Genomic DNA, 24,832 nt, shown 5'->3' with positions numbered 1-24,832 from the left:
AGACGGAGGCAAACAAGGTAATCTGGGACCTCTCAAGCGAGAGGCCTAGGACGTGTATAGTTGTTAGAAGCAATATTGATTTCTTTTGCATTTCAGAGTTTCTGACGCAGGAATTGGTGGCGGTGCAGGCTAGGGACAGTGAGGGCAAAGACTTCGTCCTTGCCTCAGCATACTTTCCGGGAGAGGCAGCAACGGCACCCCCGGAGGCGGTGGAAAGGCTGGTGGAGCACTGCAGGCTGCACAAGCTCCCCCTTATCATCGGCTGTGATGCGAACGCCCACCACACGGAATGGGGCAGCACCGACTGCAACGCGAGAGGTGAGTCCCTTTTACAATGTCTAGTAGGTAGAAATTTAGCGGTAGAGAATGTAGGGTGCGAACCCACATTCGTAACTATAAGCAGGAGGGAGGTGCTGGACATCACCCTCAGTAATGAGCCTGCAACAGGGATGGTCTCGCAGTGGAGAGTCTCAACGGAGCCCTCCCTGTCGGACCATAGAATTGTAAGGTTCGCGCTGAGGGCAGAGGTCAAGCTGTTCCCTCCTAGACGCAACCCTCGAAGGACCAACTGGAGTACCTTCAAGGAGAGGCTGGACGAGGAGTTAAAGAGGAAAGGGCAGACTGACAGTAGCGCCAGGGGCCGGGGCATGGAGGTCAGATTGACCGCACTTAACGGGTCCATTATTAACGCGTACAACGACAGCTGCCCCTTAGTTGCACCCACAGACAGGCGCAAATCCTCTTGGTGGACAAGGAAACTTGCAGACCTAAGGAAGAAAGTACGGAGGCTATTTAATAAGGCAAAACGTAGAGGGGTCTGGGAGGAGTACAGGAGCAACCTGACGCTATACAATAAAGAGATCAGGTCTGCAAAACAGGCTAGCTTAAGGAGATTCTGTGAAAACGTCTCCTCCACACCAGGGCCCTATTCCACAAAACAACTTATCAACTTTTCACTTTGTACTTTGCAAATTTTTCGTCAATTTGCAAAGCTTTCTGTTCCACAGAACTATGAAATTTGATAAGTGATAAGTTGAAATTGATAAGTGTAATTTGCAAAGTCTTTGCAATTTTTATGTTCTCTTTGCAATTTCTGTTCCACGTACGTTCTCTTGTGCAAAGTGCAAAACTTATATTGAAAAGTGTAATTCGCAAAGACTTTGCATATAATTATGCTGTTCCGTTCCACAATAACTGTAAACTCTATTTTTGCAAAGCAAAATTTGATAAGTTTGTCAAAAATTTGCAAGGTAAATGATCGCTTTGCAAATTCATATTATCATAACTAATCAAGCTTTCAAAATGTTAAGACGTGAGTTTTTGTTCGACAATAGTGAAGACGAGGTTAAAGCTAGAAATTATAGAGGCCGAATTAATTTTTCGGGACTACAAAATTTCAATTTTAAAGAGTGCTTCCGTTTAAATCCAATCCAGGTAGATTTTCTTTTAAATAATGTTGGACAAAAATTAGAGCACAATACACAGCGCAGTCATGCTTTGTCGGCTGAAAATCAACTGCTACTGTGCCTGCATTGGCTCGGAAATGGTTGCCAGTACCATGGAGTTGCAGCTTTGCATGGTGTTGCAAAATCCACAGTTTGCAGAACCATCCATAGAGTTGTCGACATTATAATAGACGTTTTATTTCAAAAAACAGTGCGATGGCCCGATGATGTCAGTGGTATTGCTGAAAAGTTTTTTCTGATGGGTGGATTCCCTTCTGTGTGTGGTTGCGTTGATGGCACAATCATTAAAATTGATGCGCCCCCATTACACGAGGAAGGATATGTTGACCGGCATGGAAACCACTCATTGAATGTGATGATGATATGTGGGCCAGACTACACATTTTACAGTGTAAATGCAAGTTGGCCGGGCAGCGTTCATGACTCAAGGGTGCTACGGAATTCGGCTGTAAGTCAAAGATTTGACAATGGATGGAGACCATTTCCGGATGCTGTTGTTTTGGGTGATAGTGGTTATGGATTGAAAAACTGGTTGATACCACCATTACGCCGAAATCCCAATAATCCTGCTACAGAAGTTTTCAATCGTTGCCACAAAAAAACACGCCGCATAATTAAAAATAGTTTTGGCATTCTTAAAGAAAGATTCCCGTGTCTAAATTATTTGCGACTGAGGCCTGAGTTTGCAGGAAAGACAGTCATAGTTTGTGCCATCTTACACAATATTGCCTGTAGCATCGGAAGGAGTAGTGAAAATATGCAACCCACTGAAGACACTGACAATGAAAGCGAGGAATTGGATGAAAATGCTGAAGAAGAAAGTGATGCCCTTAATAATATAGATCAAGAGAGTGGAATGGAAAGGGTTACTTCCCTGCTACAATACTTTACCTAATGCCAACTATTATAGTATTGTTTTAAAATAAAAGTGGTGGTTTGGCCATGACTTTTTTCCACTGCAAAAGCGTTGTATCTTATTGGGTTTGAGATTAAGGTCTCAGGGAATAAATAAAAAAGGAAGTATTTTTGTATTTATTTACATCATTTTATTAATTTCAGAGCTTTTTTGTTTTTATCACAAATTATTTCAAAATAAAATGTTTAGAAATCAAATATACACAAATGAAAAATTGGCCTTCGGTAATCAAACCTCCTCAAATAACAGACGCGATACATTTTCTGTTTCTGCCGTTGCAATTCCCTGTGTGATAGCAGAGAGTGGAAGTAGGAGCTCCCTCTCCAGTTTTAGGCATTGAAGTTTCCGGTAGTAAACCTCAACCTCAAGGAGCTCCATCCGGCATTTTTTCTCTCTATCCAAAGTTTCACTTGGAAACTTGGTAGAGCGCTTCCTCTTTCTTGGGTTTAGAGGTGGATTGGCAATTGTTTCTTCTGAAATAGATATTCTGGAATCATTCTCAGCTGACGGTAGATTTTCTGAGTTGCCATAACTTTCTGGCAAATTCAAACCATCTACCACAGCTGAGTCTGATTCCAGAATATCGAGTATGGCCAAGTCAGCTTCATCCATTACCTTCTCCTTCCCACCTCCGGATCCAGTATTTCGGGCGTTATCCCTTTTTCTCTGCAAATTAATAAAATTAAATTCGCAAAAATACAAAAAGTTTCTCGTCAAAAACCGGAAGCTTGATTTTGATTTTAAAGCCATGGTTTCTTGGGCAAAATTTCTTAGAGCTCATCGTAGCTTACGATTTTGACAACCGCTTCGTCGAAAAAAAATAGTATCTAGTACACATAGCAATTAGTAATATTTTGGTTAAACCGGTTGTTATCAGCACGAGTTGTTGTACAGTGTACTCAACTGTTAACTCACAACAACAATGTCTATGATGACGTTTTGTTTTGTTGTTGTCAACAACATGCTTGTTAGTTATTAGCAATGCACAATAAAATAATTCCAACAACAACAAATGATGCAAATATAATTATTTGATATGTGTAGGCATAAAATTGTTGTACTTACCATTGTCCGGCTCTTCCAGAGCCCAAACAAACTGTCCCTTGCATAGGTCCATGTTTTTTGTGCTGACGCCAGTTGTAGGGATTGGGCTTTTTTTAACACATCCTCCCATGCTGCCTGTTTATCTAATTTGTTAACCTTCACAAAGAAATGTATACTTAAATATGCTTGAAATTTACAATTATTTATTTAAAAAATACTTACTCTGTTGTTTTTAAAACTAGCAAATAAAATGCTTTTTTTTTCTTTTATCACATTTAAAACAGCAAGTTTTTTTTCAATTTGTATTTTGCGGCTCATTTTAACAACACATATAAAGCAATGCGAAGTGAAAAGTGATGAGACAGAAATGCAAAGTTGATAAAACGCTTTGTGGAACACTTTGCACACTCACTTTGCAAGAGAGTGCAAAGACTTTGCCAATAAAGCGCAAAGACTTTGCACTGAGCGGAAAGAGCGTAAAGTCTTTGCCAAAATATGCTCAATGCAAAGTGAGATTCGCAAAGGATATTGTGGAACAGAAACGCTTTTCACTTTGCAATTGATAAGTGCAAAGTGAAAAGTTGATAAGTTGTTTTGTGGAATTGGGCCCAGAAGCTGCCAGGCTGCACAAAGCTTTGGCTAAAGGGAAGACGGACACAGTGCTAGCCATCAAAAAGAATGACGGGACATTCACGACCAGCGCGGAGGACAGAGCTACAGAGCTCTTGCGTGCTCACTTCCCGGAGACTGTTCCGATTTATCGGTGTCTGCCCTCAACCGAACATAGGCCATCCCGCACTGATTGGGCTATCGCCAAACAGCTGTTTACTGCGGACTCGATCAGGTGGGCAATGGCCTCGTTCGAAAGGTTCAAGTCTCCGGGAGTGGACGGCATCTTCCCAGCGCTTCTACAACAGGGTGAGCAGATTCTGATGCCACACCTGATTAGGCTGCTGAGGGAGAGCCTGGCGCTGGCCTACATCCCTGAATCATGGAGGACAGCTGAGGTAATCTTCATACCGAAAGTGGGAAGGAAGGACTACTCGTTGGCCAAATCTTTCAGGCCGATTAGCCTAACCTCCTTCCTACTGAAAACTATGGAGAAGATAATAGATCATCATCTAAGGTCTAAGGCGCTGAGGACCGCACCCCTGCATGCAGCTCAGCATGCATACAGAGCTGGCAGATCAACCAGCACAGCTCTGTACCAGTTGACCTCCGAAATAGAGAGTTCACTGGAGAAAGGGGAAGTCATGCTATGCGCCTTCTTGGATATTGAAGGAGCTTTTGACAACACTTCTCATAGAAGTGTGGCAATGGCACTGGAAGGTAGGAATGTGGCAGCACCAGTGCGTAGATGGATAGAGGCGGTACTCCGCACCAGGATTGCTGAGACCACTGCAGGGGGCACAAAGATTCGCCTAGGCACAACAAGGGGCTGTCCGCAGGGTGGTGTACTATCGCACCTGCTGTGGAGCCTTGTCGTGGATGACCTGTTAGCACTGCTAACCGACAACGGCATCCGCTGCCAAGGATATGCGGACGATATAGTGATCATAGCGAAAGGCAAGTTCGAGGACACTCTCTGTGACCTAGTGCAACGAGGTCTAAATCTGGCAAAGGAGTGGTGCAGGGGAGTTGATCTGAGCATCAACCCCTCGAAGACTACCATCGTCCCATTTACAAGGCGAAGATCCCTACCCGGGCTTAGAAACCTCACACTTGGGGGGAGAGTGATTGAGATGACCAGCAATGTTAAATATCTCGGTCTCACTCTGGATTCCACTTGGCGGAAGCAGCATGTGGACCAAACCATGGTCAAGGCGACAAAGGCTTTAATGGTGTGCAATCGGCTGGCAGGTAAATCCTAGGGTTGCAAGCCAAGGATTGTCAGGTGGTTGTATACCATGATTGTGCGACCGATCGTGACATATGGAGCGGTGTCCTGGGCCTCTGTGGCGGCACAGGCCTCGGTGGTGATGAGACTATCGAGGCTCCAACGGCTAGCATGCGTCTGCATGACGGGCGCTATGCGAACCTGCCCAACAGCGGCGCTGGAGGTCCTGCTGGAACTCACACCGCTCCACATAGTGATCGGCCAAGTAGCCAAGCATTCACTCCTGCAAATAACGGCAGAGGGATGCGGTAAAGGAAAAATAATCTCGACCCAGAGGATGGAGGTGATAAGTGGCGGTAATCCAATTGCCCTCCTCCCGAAGGACGGGATTACAAAGACAGTAAACTTCACGAGGAAATTCAAGGTAACCCTGGGCAGCAAGAACGAGTGGAATGACTCCACTCTTGAGCTGTTGCTGAGGGACAGTACACTGAAGTGGTACACCGACGGCTCGAAGACGTCGGACGGTATAGGTGCAGGGATCGCGGGCCCACGCACAAGGTTATCCACACCGATGGACAGATTCCCCAGTATCTTCCAGGCCGAAGTCTTAGCAATAAGTCGGTGTACAGAGATAAACCTCCACCGCGGCTATCGTAATGAGCGGATAACCATACTCAGCGGCACCAAAAGCGATCTCGGCCTACGAGATCAAATCGCTGCTAGTGCAGGAGTGTAGAGAACGGCTAAACAGCCTAGCGGAATTGAATCAGGTGCACCTAGTTTGGGTACCTGGTCATAGAGGCATAGCCGGAAATGAACTGGCTGACGAGCTCGCCCGCTCTGCAGCCTCCACAAATATGGTAGGGCCCGAACCGTTTACCGGGGTGGGCCCCCATACGATAAAGGAGCTGCTCCGCAAGGAGGAAAGAGAGGGCAGAGAAGGTCATTGGCAACGGGCGCATGGCATGCGGCATGCCAAGCTGCTGATAGGGGGGTACAACCTCAAAAGGTTTAAATCAATAATCAACCTCCCAAGGATCAAGCTCAGGCTCCTGGTCGCATTCTACACCGGCCACTGCAAGTTGAAAAGGCACCTGTTCAACTTAGGACTTGCCCCCCCCCGGAGCACCTGCTGATCGATTGCATCGCAGTCTGCAGACGCAGGTCTAAGGCCCTTGGAATTACATTTCCGGATAGGGATCACATCGACTCACTAGCTCCCAGCAAAATGCTAAAATTTATCGATTTGTTGGGGCTTGGTGAGTTCCTGTGAGTTAGGAGAGGGCACAATAGACCCAAGGTCGCAGTGCATACCTCAATTAATTCTATTGTCTATTGTCTCTATGGGATGGTGCATTATCGTGGTGTAAAAACCAAGAATTGTCTTTCCACAGTTCCGGCCTTTTTAGGCGGATAGCGTTACGCAAACAACGCATAACGTTCAAATAATATTCCTTGTTGACAGTTCGACCGGTTGGAAGGAATTCATAATGCACAACACCACGATAATCGAAGAAAACAGTCAGCACGACCTTGATTTTTGAGCGACTTTGGCGCGATTTTTTTGGTCTCGGCTCTGTTGTTGTTGTTGTTTTAACGGATACGCTAATCCCCGTTAGGATGGTAAGGGTTATCTGTGTTGTCGTCGAGGTCATCTAACGGTAGGCCCAGGAAACGCGCTGTTTCGACGGGGTCGGACCAAAGGGAGGAAGGTGTTAGATGGGTTGGGTTTGTGGGGCATGCAAAGAGGTGGCCAGTGTCATGCGGAGACTCGTTGCATGCAGGACATACATTAGGTATGTCGGGGTCGATTCTGGATAAGTAGGAGTTTAACCTGCTACAATATCCAGAACGAAGTTGCGCTAGGGTCACTCGCGTTTCTCGCGGCAACTGGAGCTCTTCATCTGCAATAGGTGGTGCTTTGACTCCAAGAACGCCATTCACGGGAAGGGAGTCGGTGAAGGTGTTAATGGCTCCACTGTGAATGGCGGTCAGTGCCTGTCTGAAGTCTGTAGCGTCCAAAGTTCGGTCGGCGTACTGTACGATGTCGTCGACGTAGTCGAGGAATGACCTCTTGATGCTCCTAGGAGGCGGCTCCGCTCCAAGCAGATGGCCGCAAGGGTGATTCCTACGGAAACATCCCAGCAGGAACTGCCTGGAGAGGAGTTCATTATGCTCCTTTACAGGAAGCATGCGCGTCTCACTATGGAGGTGTTCGATGGGAGACATCAAGAGACATCCCGTCGTAGTCCGGAGTGCTGTGTTCTGGCAGGTCTGTTGTTTCCTCATCTGCGTGCCACTGCATCCAGGCGACCATATCGGTGCTGCGTAGTTGAGGACCGGCCGGCCGATTGCCTTGTAAGTTGCCAACAACGTTTCTTTGTCTTTTCCCCATGTGCTGCCGGCTAGCGACTTGAGGATCTTGTTGCGGCTCTGTACTTTGGCGATAATCGCGGTTGTATGGGGAGAGAAGGAGCATAGACTATCAAGGGTTACGCCTAAAATTTTAGGGTTATTGACAGTCGGAATTTTGACGCCATCGACTGCAATATCAAGCTCAAGTCTATACTCCTTCGTCCAGTTTGTGAATATGGTCGCTGTGGATTTGGCGGGGGAAAGTTGGAGATTCCGTGCAGTGAGGAAACGAGAAAGGTCGGAGAGGTAGCTGTTCACTTTCGAACACATGCCATCGATTCCATTGCCCGACGTCAATATCGTGCAGTCATCAGCGTACGAGGTTATGGAGACCCCCTCTGGTGGTTGTAGGAGTTTCGAGATATAGAAATTAAACAGTAACGGGGAGAGGACACCACCCTGCGGAACCCCCTGTTTCTCCTCGAAATAGTACGGATGACTGACGACCGTTCAGATAGTTCATGGTCCACCTCTTAAGCCCTGGAGGGAGAGTGGTTTTTTCAATGTCCTGCAGTAGCGTTGTGTGGTTGACCGTGTCAAAAGCTTTTGACAGGTCCAACGCTACGAGGATCGTTCTTTCGCAGGGTGGTTTCTGGTTGAGGCCACGCACTATCTGGGCGTTTATGACGCTAAGTGCTGTGGTGGTGTTGTGCACTTTGCGGAAACCATGCTGGTGGCTGGCTAGGCTCAGGTGGTGAGTGAAGGTCGGGAGTAACAAGGCCTCTAGTGTCTTCACTACTGGGGAGAGGAGAGTTATCGGTCGATAAGATTCCCCTTTGTTGGCGGGTTTCCCAGGTTTCAGTAGTGGGACCACTCTTCCGACTTTCCACACATCGGGTATTTGAAGAGTGGTGAGCGACAGGTTGAGGACCTTGGTGAGATATTTTACTCCCGTCGAGCCTAGATGCTTTAACATTAGCATGTTGATTCCGTCTGGGCCGATGGATCTGGAGGATTTTGCCTTGTTGATGACACCCTGAACCTCCTCATCGGTGAAAGTAAGTGGCGCGCAGTTGTTTGGCATTTTGCGCAGCCGTCGGTTAACACATCTCTTGGCCTTGTCTACCGAAGGGTGCAGTGTAAACTGCCGGCTAAAATAGCTCGCGCACTTCTTCGAGTCCGAAGAGGCATGACCATTGAATTGAACTTCAACTCGGTCGTCGTGTCTCTTCGGATTAGCCAAAGCTTTGACAGTAGCCCAAAGCTTACTCACACCGGTGGAGAGGTTGCAGGACTTCAGGTGCTCTATCCATTTCGTCCGCTTATGTTGATTTACCTTTCGCCGAATCTCCAAATTGAGATCCCTTATTCGGGGATCCCCGGGATCGGCATGGCGTAAGGTGTCGCGCTCATTAGCTAAGACAGCTGCTTCGGCTGGGAAATTGGGGCGGATTTCCGCAATTCTTCCAGCCGGGATGAAGCGAGCAGTAGCTGCTGCGATCACCTTGCGGAATTGACGTTCGCCAACGCATACGTCCGTAGGAATGGGTAGAGCGTTGAAGGTGCTCTCAGTGAATTCTGTGAAGCCGACCCAATTAGCTTTTTTGAAGTTAATGAAGGTACGGTTGTCCACAGAAACGAAATCGAGAGGCTTCTCGATCGAGATAATTATGGGCAGATGGTCTGATGCAAGAGTTAGCATAGGTCGCCAGGTTATGCTGTTTATCAGGCCACCGCTAGCAATGGTAATATCCGGCGAGCTATTACAGGTGCCCATAACTCTGGTGGGGGCTTCGTCATTCATTGTGTAGAATGTCGAATCGTCAATCTGTTCCGCCAGCTCCATTCCCCTACGATCGTTTGACAGGGAGGAATGCCAAAGATCGTGGTGCGCGTTAAAGTCGCCTAGTACCAAACGGGTTTCACCACGAAGTAGCGCGCCTATATTCGGGTGATATCCTGTAGGGCAACATGTAACTGGGGGAATGTATATATTAAATATTTCGAGCTCGACATCGCCTGACCGGATAGTGTCGATGTCTTCATCGATTTGACGATACTGCACGGTGTTGTGCAATATGAAGGCTAGGCCACCACCATTATCTCGCTCGCGATCTTTACGAATGATGTTGAAACCTGCACAACTCAGAAGGTCTGAGCGGCTGTTGAGCTTGGTTTCTTGGACCGCAGCTATCGATATACGTTCCCGATTCATGAGTGCAACTATCTCCTCGATCTTGCTCTGGAGTCCGTTGCAGTTGAATTGAAGTAGTCTCGTTTGTCGCGGGTGTCCGTGAATGATCCTGGGGGTGAGGGAGTGACGTGTTGGTGGTGGTTGTTGCAGCTGCAGAACCCGCGGGGGCGGTTGTCGCACTGGGGTGTTGGTTGGCGACGCCACTGTTGTGAGTTGCGGGGGCAGACTCCTGCAGCATGGGGCAACGTAGGTGACACTCCACTCACGTGTGGTGCGCAGGCCGGAACACGTCGGGAAGTGGCACCAGCCAGTGCAGGAATTGCACTTAACTGATGCGACGTTCCGACGTATGACGGTCTGACACACGGAACAGACTGTGCGAGGAACCAAGAGTTGCTGATTGGTTCTCGCACGAGGATTGGAGCGGGATGAAGGTTGGGGGGGGACAAGTCAGAGTGGGAGCTGTGTTGCCTGTTTGAGCTCCTGACCGTAGAGGTCCTTTGTTGGCCACTGTGATTGAGTGGCGGCGCGGCGCGCGAACAGTGTGCAGGTTGCACAGCCGTAGAGGCTTGTATCGCAGTATTGCGCAGACAACACGGGGCCACGTAACGTGTGGTCCACTCCCTGTGGGTCTTAAGGCCTGAGCAGGTCTTAAGATGGCTCCATCCATTGCATGTATTGCACCTGACCGAGGTGGAGTTTGGATGGAGCCTTTTAGCGCAGACGCAGCAGAAAAAATTCTCCGGGCCCGGGTTGGACTCAATGCCAGCACGAGTCAGGAGGATACGGAGCAACCCTGCTGCAAGGCGTTGCTCTAAGGACGACAAACACAGATTAATACTCACCGATCCAAACGGGGTTAGATCGCCGAGAGAACAGCCCTTGGTCGGATAAAATCCGAGTCAATTCCGGTGCGTAGAACCGGCTGTCGTGGGAATTGTGGTCTCGGCTCTCTTTTGGCACGATATTCGCTCGATTGATCGGTTGTTTCGGGGTCGTAAGCACAGATCCAAGTCTCATCGCCAGTTATAATGCAATTCATGACACCCTGGTAATCGGAAAGCATCGTTTCACACACTTCAACGCGACGCCTTTTTTCCAAAAAATTCTATGTTTTCGGTACCAGTCGAGATTTGACGCGCTTGAGGCCCAAAACTTCCTTCAAAATGGTATTGGCTGGCCTTTCGATATGCCAACTTCATCAGCAAGGTCTCTAATTATTAATCGACGGTTTTCCAACACCAAATCTTTGATGTGTTGAACGTGAGCTTCGTCAGTTGAGGTTGATGGTCGCCCTGGACGCTCTTCGTCTTCGACACGTTCACGGCCGGCTTGGAACTCACTATACCACTTGTAAACATTTTTTTAGACATAGCCTCATCACCAAGGGATTTCTGCACCATCCTCAACGTATCCGCAGCAGAAAATTGATTCCATAAACAAAATTTAACGCAAATTCTTTGCTCAACAAATTTCGACATCGCAAAAAACAAAAAACTCACTTTTAGCAGCTCACAAAACCACACGTATCTCAAACACTAATGAATATTTTGACATGAAATTTGACATAAATGTGACTGACAGTACTACCAACCTAAAAAAAAAATAATTCTCCAAATCCTTCGACTCGCACAGTTTAAATTCAAATGCCTTATTTTTTGGCCGCAGGGTATGTAACATAATATGTTTTGTTGATTTTCCAGGCGTGAAGTCACACTGGTAAGCTCCAATCAGTTTGTTGACGATAGGCTTTAATATAATGCACTGTGCGCTCGGTAAAACCTTATATGTGATGTTGAAGAAGAGAGAGAGGATTGGATAGAGCACACTTAAATTCCAATCGTCGGACATGCTTTCGTCCGACCATATTCTATAAAAAGCTGATGCATTCTCCTTATCAATTCTTCGCCGCCGTGTTCCATCGGCCCCCGCCGTTGTGGGATCCCCCTTTTTGTGGATTGGGCAGAGCACATTTGAATTCCAATCGTTGGGCATGCTTTCGACCAACATATTTTACAAAGAATAGCTCGGTCGGCAATCCATCGGCCCTCGCTTCTTTGTTGCTCTTCAGATGGGTAATTGCTATTCGAACTTCTTTATGGTCGAGCAATGGAACGTCTGCTCCACCGTCATCGATTGGGGAATCGGGTTCGCTTTCTCCCGGCGTTGTACTTTCACTGCCATTCGGCAGGCTGGAGTTATGTTCCCTCAATAATTTTAGTAGTTAGTCAATAGTAGTAGTTTTTTTAAAAAACCTGTCAATAACTTATAAAATTTATATCCATTTAAAAACTAGACAACCTGAAGCAAGTGATTCGAGCTGTTTTGGTGAAACGTTGCTCTTTAATACGCAGGCATATCTCTTCTTTTTAGGCGTGTTTGATCGTAGAAATATACGAAAGCATTATCCAATGGGTTTGGGTGACATCGGAGCTTAAATAAATATTTCATTCTGCTGTCTTTCTTTATCATAGGAATACCAAGATCCTCATCAATTGATTGTTCTAAGCATTTTCGATTACAACCTTTGTATTATAGCAATATGAGTTGCAGTTACATGCCATACATCCAAATCAGCTTTATGACTGCATTATATAAAAGCACTTTATTGTCTAGGCTAAATTTGGAGTGTTTGTTTAAAAGCCAAGTTAAATTTGCAGCTCTTATCTTCAAGCAAGTTATTTTACTAGATATTGGGCAGTTGAAATAGTATTTCTATTCAAACTTCCAACTTATTTTTTTTCTATTTATAATAATAAATAAATAAACAAATATGTACCATTTTAGTCGATCACTTATTGCCATTTTGCCGCTAGACATTATTTCATCAGTATAAGTCGAAATTTCTCCAGAACGGAAGCGAGAGAACCATTGTTGTACTATACGAACTGATACAGCATCGTCTTCGTAAACTTCTAAAACTTCATTGGTGGCTTGCGTGGCATTCTTCCCTTTTTTAAACAAAAATTTCAAAATATAGCGAATTTCTTCATTACGTTCATTCTTTTTTGAACAGCTGTAACTTTTTTCAACTTCCCCGTATTTAATTTAAATGAAGCTTAAAATCTCACCTTTCCAACACTATATGGTATGGCTCAATGTGATTGGTAGCACTGGAGATGTGCGACTGCAATTAACAAAATACAATATTTACATTTTCAATAATCTTAGTTGACGTAATTCGCGGATAACTATCACATTTGTTATTTTGCGTTCTTCCTCGACTGACATTTTTCACAGCTCGATCGCCGTTTTGGAATTTAAAATTCAGTCGAAATACTCAAACGAATCATCGAAAATTGGACCCAACGGATGGACCATCTGAGACGTATCCACGGCGAACTTTAGATAATCTTCAAAATGCCAAAGAATGCTCCTTTGAATTATTAAAAACATCCCTTACTGAATGTGAAGTTTCTGTGTATTTTCTTTAAAAAAGTAGATAAGTTTGAAATGGTTAACCCTTTGTATTTAAAGAAATATATTAAAAACCATAGGTCAGTGGTCAAAACTATAGAATATTTATCTAGAGAAACCTTCTATATCAGCTACTTATATATTAACCCCGTATTCGATAGTTTCTATACTAAATTTATTAATAACTCTCTTTTCTCTCCGTTCCCACGATAGTCGGTCTAAGTAACCGAAACGGACCCGGATTTTTATCCAACCAAGGACTGTCGGTACGGCACCAAGCCTTGAAATCAGGAATATTTTCTGTCGCTACAACAACAGCACTCTACTTTTCCCGCTCGAAAACCAAAATCATTATAAACGAATGAAACCAAATTTTCATGAAGCTTCAAACATATTAAAAAAGATGTAAATGCTCCCTCTTTATACGTGTTTTATTTATGCATACTTTTTGTTAAAAAATTAAGAGAAATAATTTTCGTATTCTATTCTTCCATCTTAATTTATATAGATACATATGTAAAAAATTTTACTTGAATATTAGTTTTATTTACTGCGGCTTTATTTTTTCGTATGAAATTATTCCAAAATAGATTTTATAGAAGATATTTTTTAATGCTTTAATGATTTTATTGTTTATTATTAATTATTACTTTTATTATTATGGATTATTCCTAGTACCCGCAAGTAATCAGATAATCTCCAAGCTTCTCTACAACAGATGCGGCTTGTTGAGGTTGAACAGGATCCTCATAAATAGAAACGATTACGGCTAAAAAAGAAGAAATTATAAATATGAAATCGGACAGGATATATTTTATGCAGAAAATAATTGTATGACATTTAGAAGTGGCTTGAAGATAACTTAACTTAGGAAGGTTTTTCGAAACTTCAAGGTTTTTATGAGTATTCATTTTCTTTATTAAACCTATTTCTAAACCAAAAAGACTTATTAAAATAAGAGAGCATAATAATTTATTCTTTTATGATCAACAGACATTAATTGTTCATGATAAAACCAAAACATAAAAATAATAATTGAGATTTGCAATTAAAGTTGAGAAAATTTGCTCCAAATATTATTTTATTACGAAAATTTTAAATAGGGACAAAGTAAAACACGACTCATAAGAATAGTGAAATGTTAATTTAAATTTAGAATCCCACAGTCAAAAGACCGACAAATCAATAAAAGGTGTCGTTGTTATTTTTTTAACGGTATATCAATTCCCCAGGATGGTAAGGGTTATCCAGGTTGTTGTCGACATCATCTAGCGGAAGGCTCAGGAAACGTGCTGTTTCGGTCGGACATGCAAAGAGGGGGCCAGCGTCATGCGGAGACTCATTGCAGGCAGGACATATATTGGATATGTCGGGGTTTATTCTGGACAAGTAGGAGTTTAACCTACTAAAGTATCCAGAACGAAGCTCCCCTAGGGTGACTCGCGTTTCTCGCGGCAACTCGAGCTCTTCGTCTACGATGGGTGGTGATTTGACTCCAAGAACACCATTCACTGGAAGAGAGTCGGTACAGGTGTTGATAGCTCCACTGTGAATGGCGTTCAGTACCTGTCGGAACTTAGTTGCGTCACAGGTGCGAGTCATACCCCTTAGGCTGAACCCACACCGGGTTAGTCAAAACAGTTTTTCTGGTCTCATACGAGAACTGCCCACTTCATATGTGACAACCCACACCGAACAAGACGAAACGAAAACGCATGTTCGGGCTTTGACTTGTTTGAAGAGCTGTTGTCGAACTTCTTATGTATTTTTATACAGCCAACATACACCAAATGCGACAAAATCGTCTTTGTTGCCGAACAACAAATGCTGAGCTTCGACGCAACACACACCGAATGAAACAGACAAGACAAGACCAAAAAAAAACACGTTTCGTTGCTTATAGCTGCACCGTTGTTTTTATAGGCAAAATGTTTTAACTAATCTTTTTACAGAAGTTATGCCTTTGCGGTAGTTTCTATATTGCTTAAAAATTAAATGTTTTATTAAATACAGCAAATATTCGAATGTTGACACTTGCATCCTTGTTAAATTTCGAAATTTTCTCGGATGCATCCTCAGTTCAGAAATCAAATGTGTAATATTTTCTGAATCGTGGTTATGGTTGTACGGACCCACACCCCATTCTTTCATTTCGTTCACAAAACTCATTTATTGAAAATATTCGTCCTTCTTTTTTTCGTTTTATTTCAAAGCACACTAAGCGAGACAAAAAGACAAAATGTCGTATTGAACTTCGCTTAGTTTGGGTTAGAACACAAGACGTTTTTATATCTTATTAGTCAAACGTTTTTGACTAACCCGGTGTGGGTTCAGCCTTAGTCAGTAAAATTCTCTTTCTGTGCTTCGATAGAAAAAAGGCCGCCAAGATAAAATATTTTTCACATGTCGGCATTTTGGTTTGTCGGTATTTTAATTTGTCGGTATTTTGATTTAGCTGCATATTTAACCCTTTCAGCCCGAAGTTGCTTATAAGCAACTTCTAAATATGTTTGACATCGTTTAAAAAGTCAAATACACAAAAACTTCTTTAAAATACACATCTTATAGATTAACCTCATGATCATGATTAACCCTTTTAGCCCCAAAGTTGCTTATAAGCAACTTCTATATATGTTTGACATCGTTTAAAAAGTCCTTTGGGGCTGAAAGGGTTAAAGTTTGTCTGAATTTTGATGTGTCGGAATTTTGAAATTCGGTATTTTAAGTGTATCCCAAGTGTATGATATACATATTACTGGATTTAAAAAACTTTATAGCAGTACAACCGTAGCAGTACAGTTTAGTATCAAACATGTTTGAAGTAAACTTATTTTTTAACTCGAAATATCTAATAGGTTGCGAGTTGGCATAAAATCAGCAGTCGCTTAATTTAAATATAATTGATATTTCTGTAAACTTTAATCCTTTGAAGTTATTAAAATTATTTTCCTTAAGCTGGTTGTACATGTAACCAATCGGGTAAGCAAATTTATTACCTTGTGTAGTTTTCATGCAATGCACTCCGCTGCGTCCCAACTTAGCGCGGACTACACGATCTGTACCAGAAAGGTAAATGTACCTTTGACCAGCTAATGTAACACCATTGCTCGTGAGCAGGTCTTGCTGATCAAATCCTGCGATTAATTTCGCCAATTCTTCCTTCGTTACCTGCAAATATAAACAAAATGAAGTTGTTTCTCTTCAAACTAAATCAAATCATAAAAAAGATTGGATTCCCACGATTTTCCATTCAAATTTCTCGATTAGTGTAACTAACAGAAAAGTAAATTCATTGTTTATATGGGAACACAATACCACTGTGATCAACTTGTTGGTGGTAACCAAAAAACCCCTATTTTATATAATTTACATATATTAAATCTTTCAATTTTAAACGGATATATTTTTTCACAATTTTCGTGAAAAGCGTTTTTTTTTTACTTCGGATACTTACACTCAGCGAAAAAAAAAAACCCACGCACTCTACAAAGTGCTTTTATTTAGCGCAAAACTTGGATTCATATTATTCTAAGATAAACATTTTTCTTTGAGGGTCAACCACTTTTATTTAGTTTATGTTTCAAGCATTTTTATATAAAAAACTGATAGTTTAACACTTGTTATAGATAAAAATGTAAAAACACACACATAACAAACCACAGAAGTAAATTTTGTTATGAACAATAATGTAATTTTTAAACAAGTTATTTACATATTTTATATTTTATATGATTTTTATTTTTCATTAGAATACATAACGAATCAAAAAAACATATTTTGTATAAAAAAATTCTTAGTATTTTGTAGAACACCCCCTCCTCCTAATAACCTCGGCTATTTGTTTAGGCATGGATTCAAAAAAACGTTGAAGATAATTTTAATTAATTTATTCATTCCGCACAGCTTCAACAATGCTTTTCTCTTATCATTTTGACCATCATTTTGCACAAATAATACTAATTGGATTGAGATCTGAACTGTTTCCTGGCCACGTGAGAGACCCTATTCCATAAAAATCTTTTTGTTTTGAAACCTGTAAGTGTTTGTAATAAATTAGTGAAAAATCTATTTCAATATTTTTGTGCTTTGGTTACCGCTTTGGCTCTATGACAAGGGGCTGAAATATCCTGAAAATAAACTTTTTGGGCGTGTTCGGACAGCTGTTCAATAGTTGGCAAAACTCCTTCTCTCAAAATTCCAATTTATATTTTGGCATTCACAGATCTTTTTAGAATAATTAGCGGTCCAAACCCAAACTTGGTTACAGCTCCCTACACCATTAAATAAGGCGAATGCTTTACGGTGGGCCAAACACAGTTTTCCAAAAAACGCCCCCCTTTCCTACGACGCACTGAGGCATTCCGTCGGGTCCTAACAAATTAAATTTCGACTCATCAGAAAAAGTAACATTTCCCTAATCTGATGTAGTCCAAGTTTTGTGTAATTTTGTCCACTCTAGTCGGTATTTCTTCATTCGTATAATGAGAAGTGGCTTTTTGGCTGGACGTCGCGCTCGGAATCCAAGATTATTCAACACATTTTGTATAGAACTTGTAGTTATTTTTACCCCAGTGGTTTCGTAAAATGTCGCATTGATTGTTCCAGCATGTTGAAAGCGATCATTAATGCACACCCGTTTAATTTGTCGTTTTTTACGAGGTTTTACTGTTTTCTGACGACCACTGCCGTTTTTTCGAGTTATTCAATTAAAATACGTATAATTTTTAATTATAATACGCACGTTCCAATCTCTTATGCCTATTTCACGAGCTTTTTGACCTTTGGATAATTTTTTTTATATAAAGCTACGATTTCTGCTTTCTTTTTTGTTGACACCACCATGTTCAGCTTAACTTGTTTTCACAACTGATCCAAAAGAAAAAACCGCAAATTCTGTAATAAACACGTGCGGACGCTAACGGTTTTAAAAATAAAGGTAAAATAATGTAGTCACATGACAAAACAGCTAAATAAGACAACTAGTGAATTTTGAGCAAACAGTGACAGTTAAAAATAGGAATATTAGAAAATTTTCGACTGCGTGGGTTTTTTTTTCGCTGAGTGTACGTGTCTTTGTAAACTCCTTACAATCTTTCATACTCCCTACAGTCATATCACTAATTTATCTGCCTAGCCAATTTAAAAAGGTCCGACTTGCTGATTGTTTTCCGGCTTTTCTTTATAATTTATGGCGTTCGAAATCATTTTTGCAGAGGACGAGTGTAAAAATTTTCCTTCTTTCCCCTAATTTAAAATTAATTTTCTGTGATCAAGTGTATAGTGCTGCCCACGACCTCTTAAGCAAACAAAACAAAATTTGTTTTAAGTAATTACACAAATAAAAAATATTTTGTTCACTTCTACTTTATTTGTTAAAAAATATTCGTATTTTTACGTTTGAAGTGAATATATATTCTGAGTTCTCAAACACTGCCTTTTTAATGTTTCATTGAAACACGTGCTTACGTTGAAATTTGACGTTATTTTCAAAACATTTTGAAGGTTAGATTAATTGTACTGATTTGATTATTTTATTTTTTATGTTATGAGCTATTACACACCGAACGAGTAAAAGCGAAGTGTATGAACCGTCACTATGTTTGACGTGATGCGAGGTTTATAGCGGAATTCTGAAAGCAGTCTCTATTCACTATTTTTGAGACATTTTTAGGTAAAGTTTCAATTTGTGACTAGTTACTATACACTACACAGTCTCTTCCTTTAATCACAAAATGTCTCAAAATTGACCTGATAGTAGTTCACAAAACTAAAATGAACTCCTGCTTGCCATTTTGAATATCGTGAATAGAGATCATAATAGATATTAATCGATTGTCGTTTTTTATACATATTTTGTAAGCAATTCAACTACGAAAAAGTTAAAAATAGATAAATTTCACATAAATTTCGTAAATATTCTGAAACATAGTCAAAATGTATTTCTACTTTTATTGGTAATTATGCTTTTTGACAATATTGTAGAAAATTTAATATTTGTTGACGGATTGATTGAAAGATGAGGAATGCACCGCGACCTTTGATCTATTGTGCCCTCTCCTGACTCACATTGACTCACTTAGCCCCAGCGCATTAATGAAATCCAATAGCTTACCGGGTGCTAATGAGGCAATGCGATCCCTATCCGGAAACATCGATCCAAGGGCCTTAATCCTGCACCTACAGATTGCTGTGCAGTCGATCAGCAGATGCTCCGGGGTTTCCGGCTCCCTGTCGCAGAACCGGCAGTTAGCGCAAGAGGATAGGCCCATGCTATGCAGATGCCTATTCAGTTTGCAGTGGCCAGTGTACCATGCGACTAGTAGCCTGAGCTTGTTCCTGGCGAGGTTTATTACAGCTTTGAACCCTCTCGAGTTGCACCCTCCCATTAGCAACTTGGCATGTCTCACACCGTCAGTTTGTGGCCAATGCTCATCCCTGCCCACTCCTTCTTCCTTGCGGAGCAGCTGCTTCATAGTATTGGGACCCACCCCCGTAAGGAGTTCGGGTCCTACCATCTTAGTGGAGGCTGCTGAACGGGCGAGCTAGTCCGCCAGTTTGTTACCGGCTATACCTCTGTGACCAGGCACCCAGATTATGTGAACCTGCTTTCGTTCCACAAGGCTGTTCAGCCTTTCCCTGCACTAGTAGCGATTTGATCTCGTAAGAAGAGATCGCTTTTAGCGTCGCTTGACTATCGCTGAGAATGGCTATCGCTCATTGCGGTTGCGATGGAGGCTTATTTCAATACACCGGCTAATGGCAAAAACTTCTGCCTGCAAAATACTCGGGAACTCTCACATGTGTATGGAGAGCTTAGTGCGTGGGCTCACAATCCCTACGCCGATTCCCTCCGACATTTTCGAGCCATCGGTGTGCCACCTCAACGTGCTGTTCCTCATCATATGTTCGAGGTTGGAATCGTTCCACGCGTCTTTACTGCCGAGGATGACCTTAAACTTTTTCCTGAAGTTAATAATTTTGATAGCGCTATCTCACGGGAGGAGGGCCAATGGTATGCTGCCACTTATCTTTCCCATCCTCTGGGACGAGACTACCTTGCCTTTTTCCACACCCCTCTGCCGTTATTTGCAGAGTGCGTGTTTGGCTGCCCGACCGATAACCAAATGAAGCAGAGTCTGTTCAAGCAGAACCTCCAGTGCTGCCGTTGGACAGGTGCGCATTGCACCCGTTATGCAGACATAGACTAGCCGCTGTAGCTTCGATAGTTAGGTCTTTACCGAAGTCTGCGACGCTATTGAGGCCTAAGCCACCGCCCAGTACGTTATTATTGGTCGCACTATCATGGTGTACAACCGACTAACGATCCTTGGCTTACAGCCCCAGGACTTTCCCGACAGCCGATTGCGCACCATTAAAGCTTTTGTTGCTTTGACCAAGAGGTCAGGTTTACATGCTGCTTCCACTGTAAAGTAGAATCTAGCGTGAGACCGAGGTATTTGACCTTGTTGGCCATCTCTATCCCCAAGTGTGAGATTCTATAGACCGGGTAGGGACCTGCGTCTCGTAAACGGTTGTCTTGGAGGGGTTGATATTCAATTCAACCTCCCTACACCACCCCTTTGCCGGGTTTAGACCCCTTTGTATTAGGTCGCAAAGAGTGTCCTCATATTTACCTTTGGCTATAATTACAATATCGTCCACATACCCTTGGCAGCGGATCCCATTGTCCGTTAGCAGAGCTAAGAGGTCGTCTACGACAAGACTCCATAGCAAGGGTGATAACACACCCCCTGTGTGCAGCCTCTTGTTGTGCCGAGACGAATTCTTTTATCTCCTACTATGGTCTCAGCAACCCTGGTGCGCAGTACGGCTTCTATCCATCTACGCACCGGTGCTGCCACATTCCTTTTCTCCAGTGCCCTGGCTATACTCCTGTGAGACGTGTTGTCAAAGGCACCTTCGATGTCCAAGAAAGCGCAAAGCATCACTTCCGCATTCTCCAGTGAACTCCCTATCTACTTAACTTTAACTGGTACAGAGCAGTACTGGTAGATCTGCCAACTCTGTAAGCATGCTGAGCCGCATGCAGCGATGCTCTCTTCAGCGTTTTCATCCTTATTTCCTGGTCCACGATCTTCTCCATGGTTTTTAGTAGGAAAGACGTTAGACTGATTGGTCTGAAAGATTTCGCCAATGAGTAGCCGTTCCTTCCTACCTTGGGTATCAAGATCACCTTCGCTGTCCTCCTTCGGGGATGTACGCCATTGCGAGGCTCTCTCTCAGCAGCCGAACCAGGTGAGGCAGTAAAAACTGGTCCCCCTGTTGTAACAGCGCCGGAAAGATGCCATCCACTCCCGGAAATTTGAATATCTCAAACGAGGCCTTTGGTCACTGGCCTGTGTTCGATCACGGGTAGACACTGGCCTTCCCGAACGATATTTGTTATTGACATATTTCTCTAAATGATGAAACATAAGAGCTGATTGGACCTGTTCGTTTTCAATTGTCAGATTTTTATGACTGTCACGTACGAATTGCATAATCGTCTCAAGTCACAAAAATTGTCTCTAATTGAAAATCTAAATTATATCACGGTACACAACCACTCCATTAGTGATGTTAAAAACAAAATGTTTAAACTGTATTCTCACAAAAAAACCCTTAATGCCCAAACACGGTAGTTTGTTGCCGATGAAAAAAGACGAAGGGCTCACCCTTCGCTCCACCTAACCACTTTCCACAAAAATTTAAAGAGCGGTCCCATTACTGAACGCTACGAGTCTGCCAAATGCCGTACTTGGAGGAACAGACACCTCCCCTTCAGAACAAGAGCTCGAGTTACCGTGTGCCCCTAGCCCAAATCCCTTTTGTGTACTGTACCAGGTGAAACTCTTGCTTATCCAGAATAGACCCCGACATAAAAACACCTATATCCAGCATGCAATGAGTCCCATCATGACACTAATTACCCATTTGCATGTCCAATAAATTCAATTCCTTCCCTCCCAAACAAGGTTCATATAATAATGTCCGCTGCTTCATAGCTCAGCATTCCCTTCATTTCCAGGTAAAAAAAAAACTCTCACATTATAAGACGTTGTGTAAATGTGCGAACTGTATACAAAAGCGAAGGGAATAGGGAGTGTCTTCACATGGTTAAGTGCGATGTAAGAAAAGGACAATCAAAAACAAGATAAGAAAAAGAAAATTGAGAAATGAATAACATATGACGAATATAAAAAAGTCCTCAATAATACCATACATATTCATATGGCTATTCATAAGCACCATTATGTACGAATGACTTAATGGATAAAATATGATATATGTATGTATATATTTAACAAATTATGACCTTCCTCCTTTATAAGTGAATATATACATATACATATGTATACAAGAAGTAATATATGTACATTATAAACGCATCTTTGCTTTCATATACATATGTACATATGTATGTATTGCATGCAACCAAAGAACAAACCATGGTGTAAAATGTTCAATTCATCACATCACAGTTGTGCATACGAAAACACTATGCGACTAACAACTCAAAGTTTTTAATTATCTACATACATACACAATTAAAGCCGGCAAAAGTGCGATAACAAAATACTCAAATATCTTACGAATTAACTTAAAAAAAAATTTCGACATGGCAAACGAATAACTAATCAGATACAAAACAAAAAAACGAATATCGGACATTGGTATTCGCGAAATTCACAATCCTAGATGTTCCATCACAATTTTTGCCTATATATGGACTTTTCATAACCTAAAATTAAAACGATTTAAAATAACATTTCTAAGTGACATGAGTAAAAATGCTATATAGATATATAATTATTTGTAAGAGTATGGAATGTCGAATTACGAGACGAATATGGATAATATATATTTATATATATATATATACATACTATATATATATATATATATATATATATGTATGAGTGCTTGTATACAGAGAAATTTATGTATAAGGAGCTAAAATAAACTGAACAAGGGTGTTTATGTGACTAACTGTTACTCAAATACGTTCTTATGTTTCTGTATGTATCTCGGTAAATTGATTTTGGTATCTACATTTTAACACCCTGTCTTCTATACAGACGTTATATTTTTTATCTTGGGTCACACCCTCACATCCCTGCATATATAAAGCATATTTTTCCGAATTTGTAAAATATATGTTTTTTTGGATAAAGCAATTCGGTTATCATTATTTACTCTAAACTCACCTCGAATCCCTTAGATTGAGCCCAAATATTGCCATCATGTCCAGCAATGCAAGCCTTTGTTACACAGTGCGAGGCCAAAAGTTGGTTATCCACATAATCTTGCCAGCTCATTTTAGTGTATTTGTTGTTGACTGTAGTGGCTTTTTCTGATATTGAAAGGTATTCTGTGTCAAGTTATTCGTTGTAGAATGGGTGACCTTGTATCAATTTAGAAAAATTGCAATTTAACGAAAACAACTGCTTTCCAAATTTTCTCCTTACCTGTAGTAGCTATATGAGTGGTTTTAAATTATTTTTAATCTAAAATAAAAAAAAAAACTTGAGATCAATCTTTATGTCACATATATACATATATGTATGTATACTAATATCCATAAATGTATAAGGTATTTCTCATGGACGTGACGATAATAATGATGCGCTAAATATGTACACAAAATCACTATTTTTAAAATTCTAAATAATTTTCACATTTTTTTAACCAAAATCTCATATTATATTCAATATTAAAATAACAGAATGAACTCAAAATCCAAATTTCAGGAAGTTGAAAACGTAAAACTATAAATGAAAACCTGCCGTTTATAACCGTCCTTTTTCTTGAATTCCAGCCTTTTGATGCTCTTAAATAAATCTAACCTTCCGACGCGCTAACACTAACAAAAGGCAATGAAAATTTTAGAGATTTTTACTGTCGCCATCGTTATGGACTGCCGACAACCAAAGACCGAAGTGCCGTCGTTATCGTTTCATTCCACTCAATTCATTCTACGAATTGAAATGAGTGAACGGAAATCAACTCATCTGATGAGTCAGCGTAGTATTTCTTAATACCTCGACCCCTTCACATAATTGTTGTATTATTGTTCGTGTACTTTTAGTTCGGAAAATTTGAATTTCTCCAAACACCAAAATAAAAAAAATACACCAATCACCCACTTTTATTAAATTTTAGATAGCAATGAAAATATTAACTTTGTTTAATAACGTCTAATAAATTTAAGTTTATAAGTGGTAATCCAAGCTAATAAACTTACAAACCTTCAAATACAGCTTATTAAATCTCAAAATTGTATTCTATGTTTCGTTCTTTTCTTTTTTCATACAATTTTTTAATTTCTTATCTCCCAGCGAGAAAAAAGGAATACCAACTCACTTTTACACACTCCAACCAGTTCGATTGCAAATGATTTATATTAGTGCCGCAAATCTTCGTTTTTATTTTGACGTCGGCATTATCGTGTCGGCAAACAGTGTTGCAATGATTATAACCACCTGTCCACACGCGACTTTCACGGAGCATTTCGACAACTAATATAGTTGTTAAAAATCTGTATTATTAGCAATATTGTCAATGGAGACTGGACATTTTTAACGCTTAGATATTGATTA

The 24,832-nt window shown here is 41.5% G+C and overlaps 2 protein-coding genes across 8 annotated transcripts; both read right to left on the bottom strand.

The window, feature by feature from the left end:
- Positions 1-2,517: 2,517 nt before the first annotated feature.
- Positions 2,518-3,780, bottom strand: LOC125775520 (uncharacterized). Its single transcript, XM_049446179.1, has 3 exons — positions 3,649-3,780; positions 3,448-3,582; positions 2,518-3,048 (listed from the first exon to the last, which is right to left on the bottom strand). The coding sequence occupies exons 1-3, from the start codon at positions 3,742-3,744 to the stop codon at positions 2,611-2,613; spliced, it is 669 nt and encodes a 222-aa protein (XP_049302136.1). The 5' UTR covers positions 3,745-3,780; the 3' UTR covers positions 2,518-2,610.
- Positions 3,781-6,832: 3,052 nt separating this feature from the next.
- On the bottom strand, positions 6,833-24,705 carry LOC105233223 (profilin). Of its 7 annotated transcripts, none has more exons than XM_049462559.1 (5): positions 24,482-24,705; positions 23,702-23,740; positions 23,441-23,637; positions 16,229-16,400; positions 13,770-14,001 (listed from the first exon to the last, which is right to left on the bottom strand). In XM_049462559.1, exons 3-5 carry the CDS (start codon positions 23,549-23,551, stop codon positions 13,904-13,906), a joined length of 381 nt encoding a protein of 126 aa, XP_049318516.1. In that variant the 5' UTR covers positions 23,552-23,637; positions 23,702-23,740; positions 24,482-24,705; the 3' UTR covers positions 13,770-13,903. The 7 variants fall into 7 exon arrangements, with proteins under 7 accessions (XP_049318515.1, XP_049318516.1, XP_049318518.1 ...); XM_049462561.1 differs by having other exon boundaries at positions 24,597-24,705; XM_049462562.1 differs by having other exon boundaries at positions 24,478-24,639.
- Between the last annotated feature and the right edge of the window lie 127 nt (positions 24,706-24,832).

Source organism: Bactrocera dorsalis, chromosome 1, assembly GCF_023373825.1.
Source record: "Bactrocera dorsalis isolate Fly_Bdor chromosome 1, ASM2337382v1, whole genome shotgun sequence".
Taxonomy (NCBI): Eukaryota; Metazoa; Arthropoda; class Insecta; order Diptera; family Tephritidae; genus Bactrocera; species Bactrocera dorsalis.
The sequence above is the reverse complement of the archived record's forward strand: the minus strand, read 5'-3'. Positions and strand labels throughout refer to the sequence as shown.

Excerpts from the sequence above, each read along its gene's own strand:
- LOC105233223 (XM_049462558.1), bottom strand. The coding sequence starts at position 9,836 with ATGAATCGGGAACGTATATCGATAGCTGCGGTCCAAGAAACCAAGCTC.
- LOC125775520 (XM_049446179.1), bottom strand. The coding sequence starts at position 3,744 with ATGAGCCGCAAAATACAAATTGAAAAAAAACTTGCTGTTTTAAATGTG. Across the intron at positions 3,583-3,648 it reads CTAGTTTTAAAAACAACAGA|GTTAACAAATTAGATAAACA; the intron begins GTAAGTATTTTT and ends TTCTTTGTGAAG. Across the intron at positions 3,049-3,447 it reads TCTGGAAGAGCCGGACAATG|AGAAAAAGGGATAACGCCCG; the intron begins GTAAGTACAACA and ends ATTAATTTGCAG.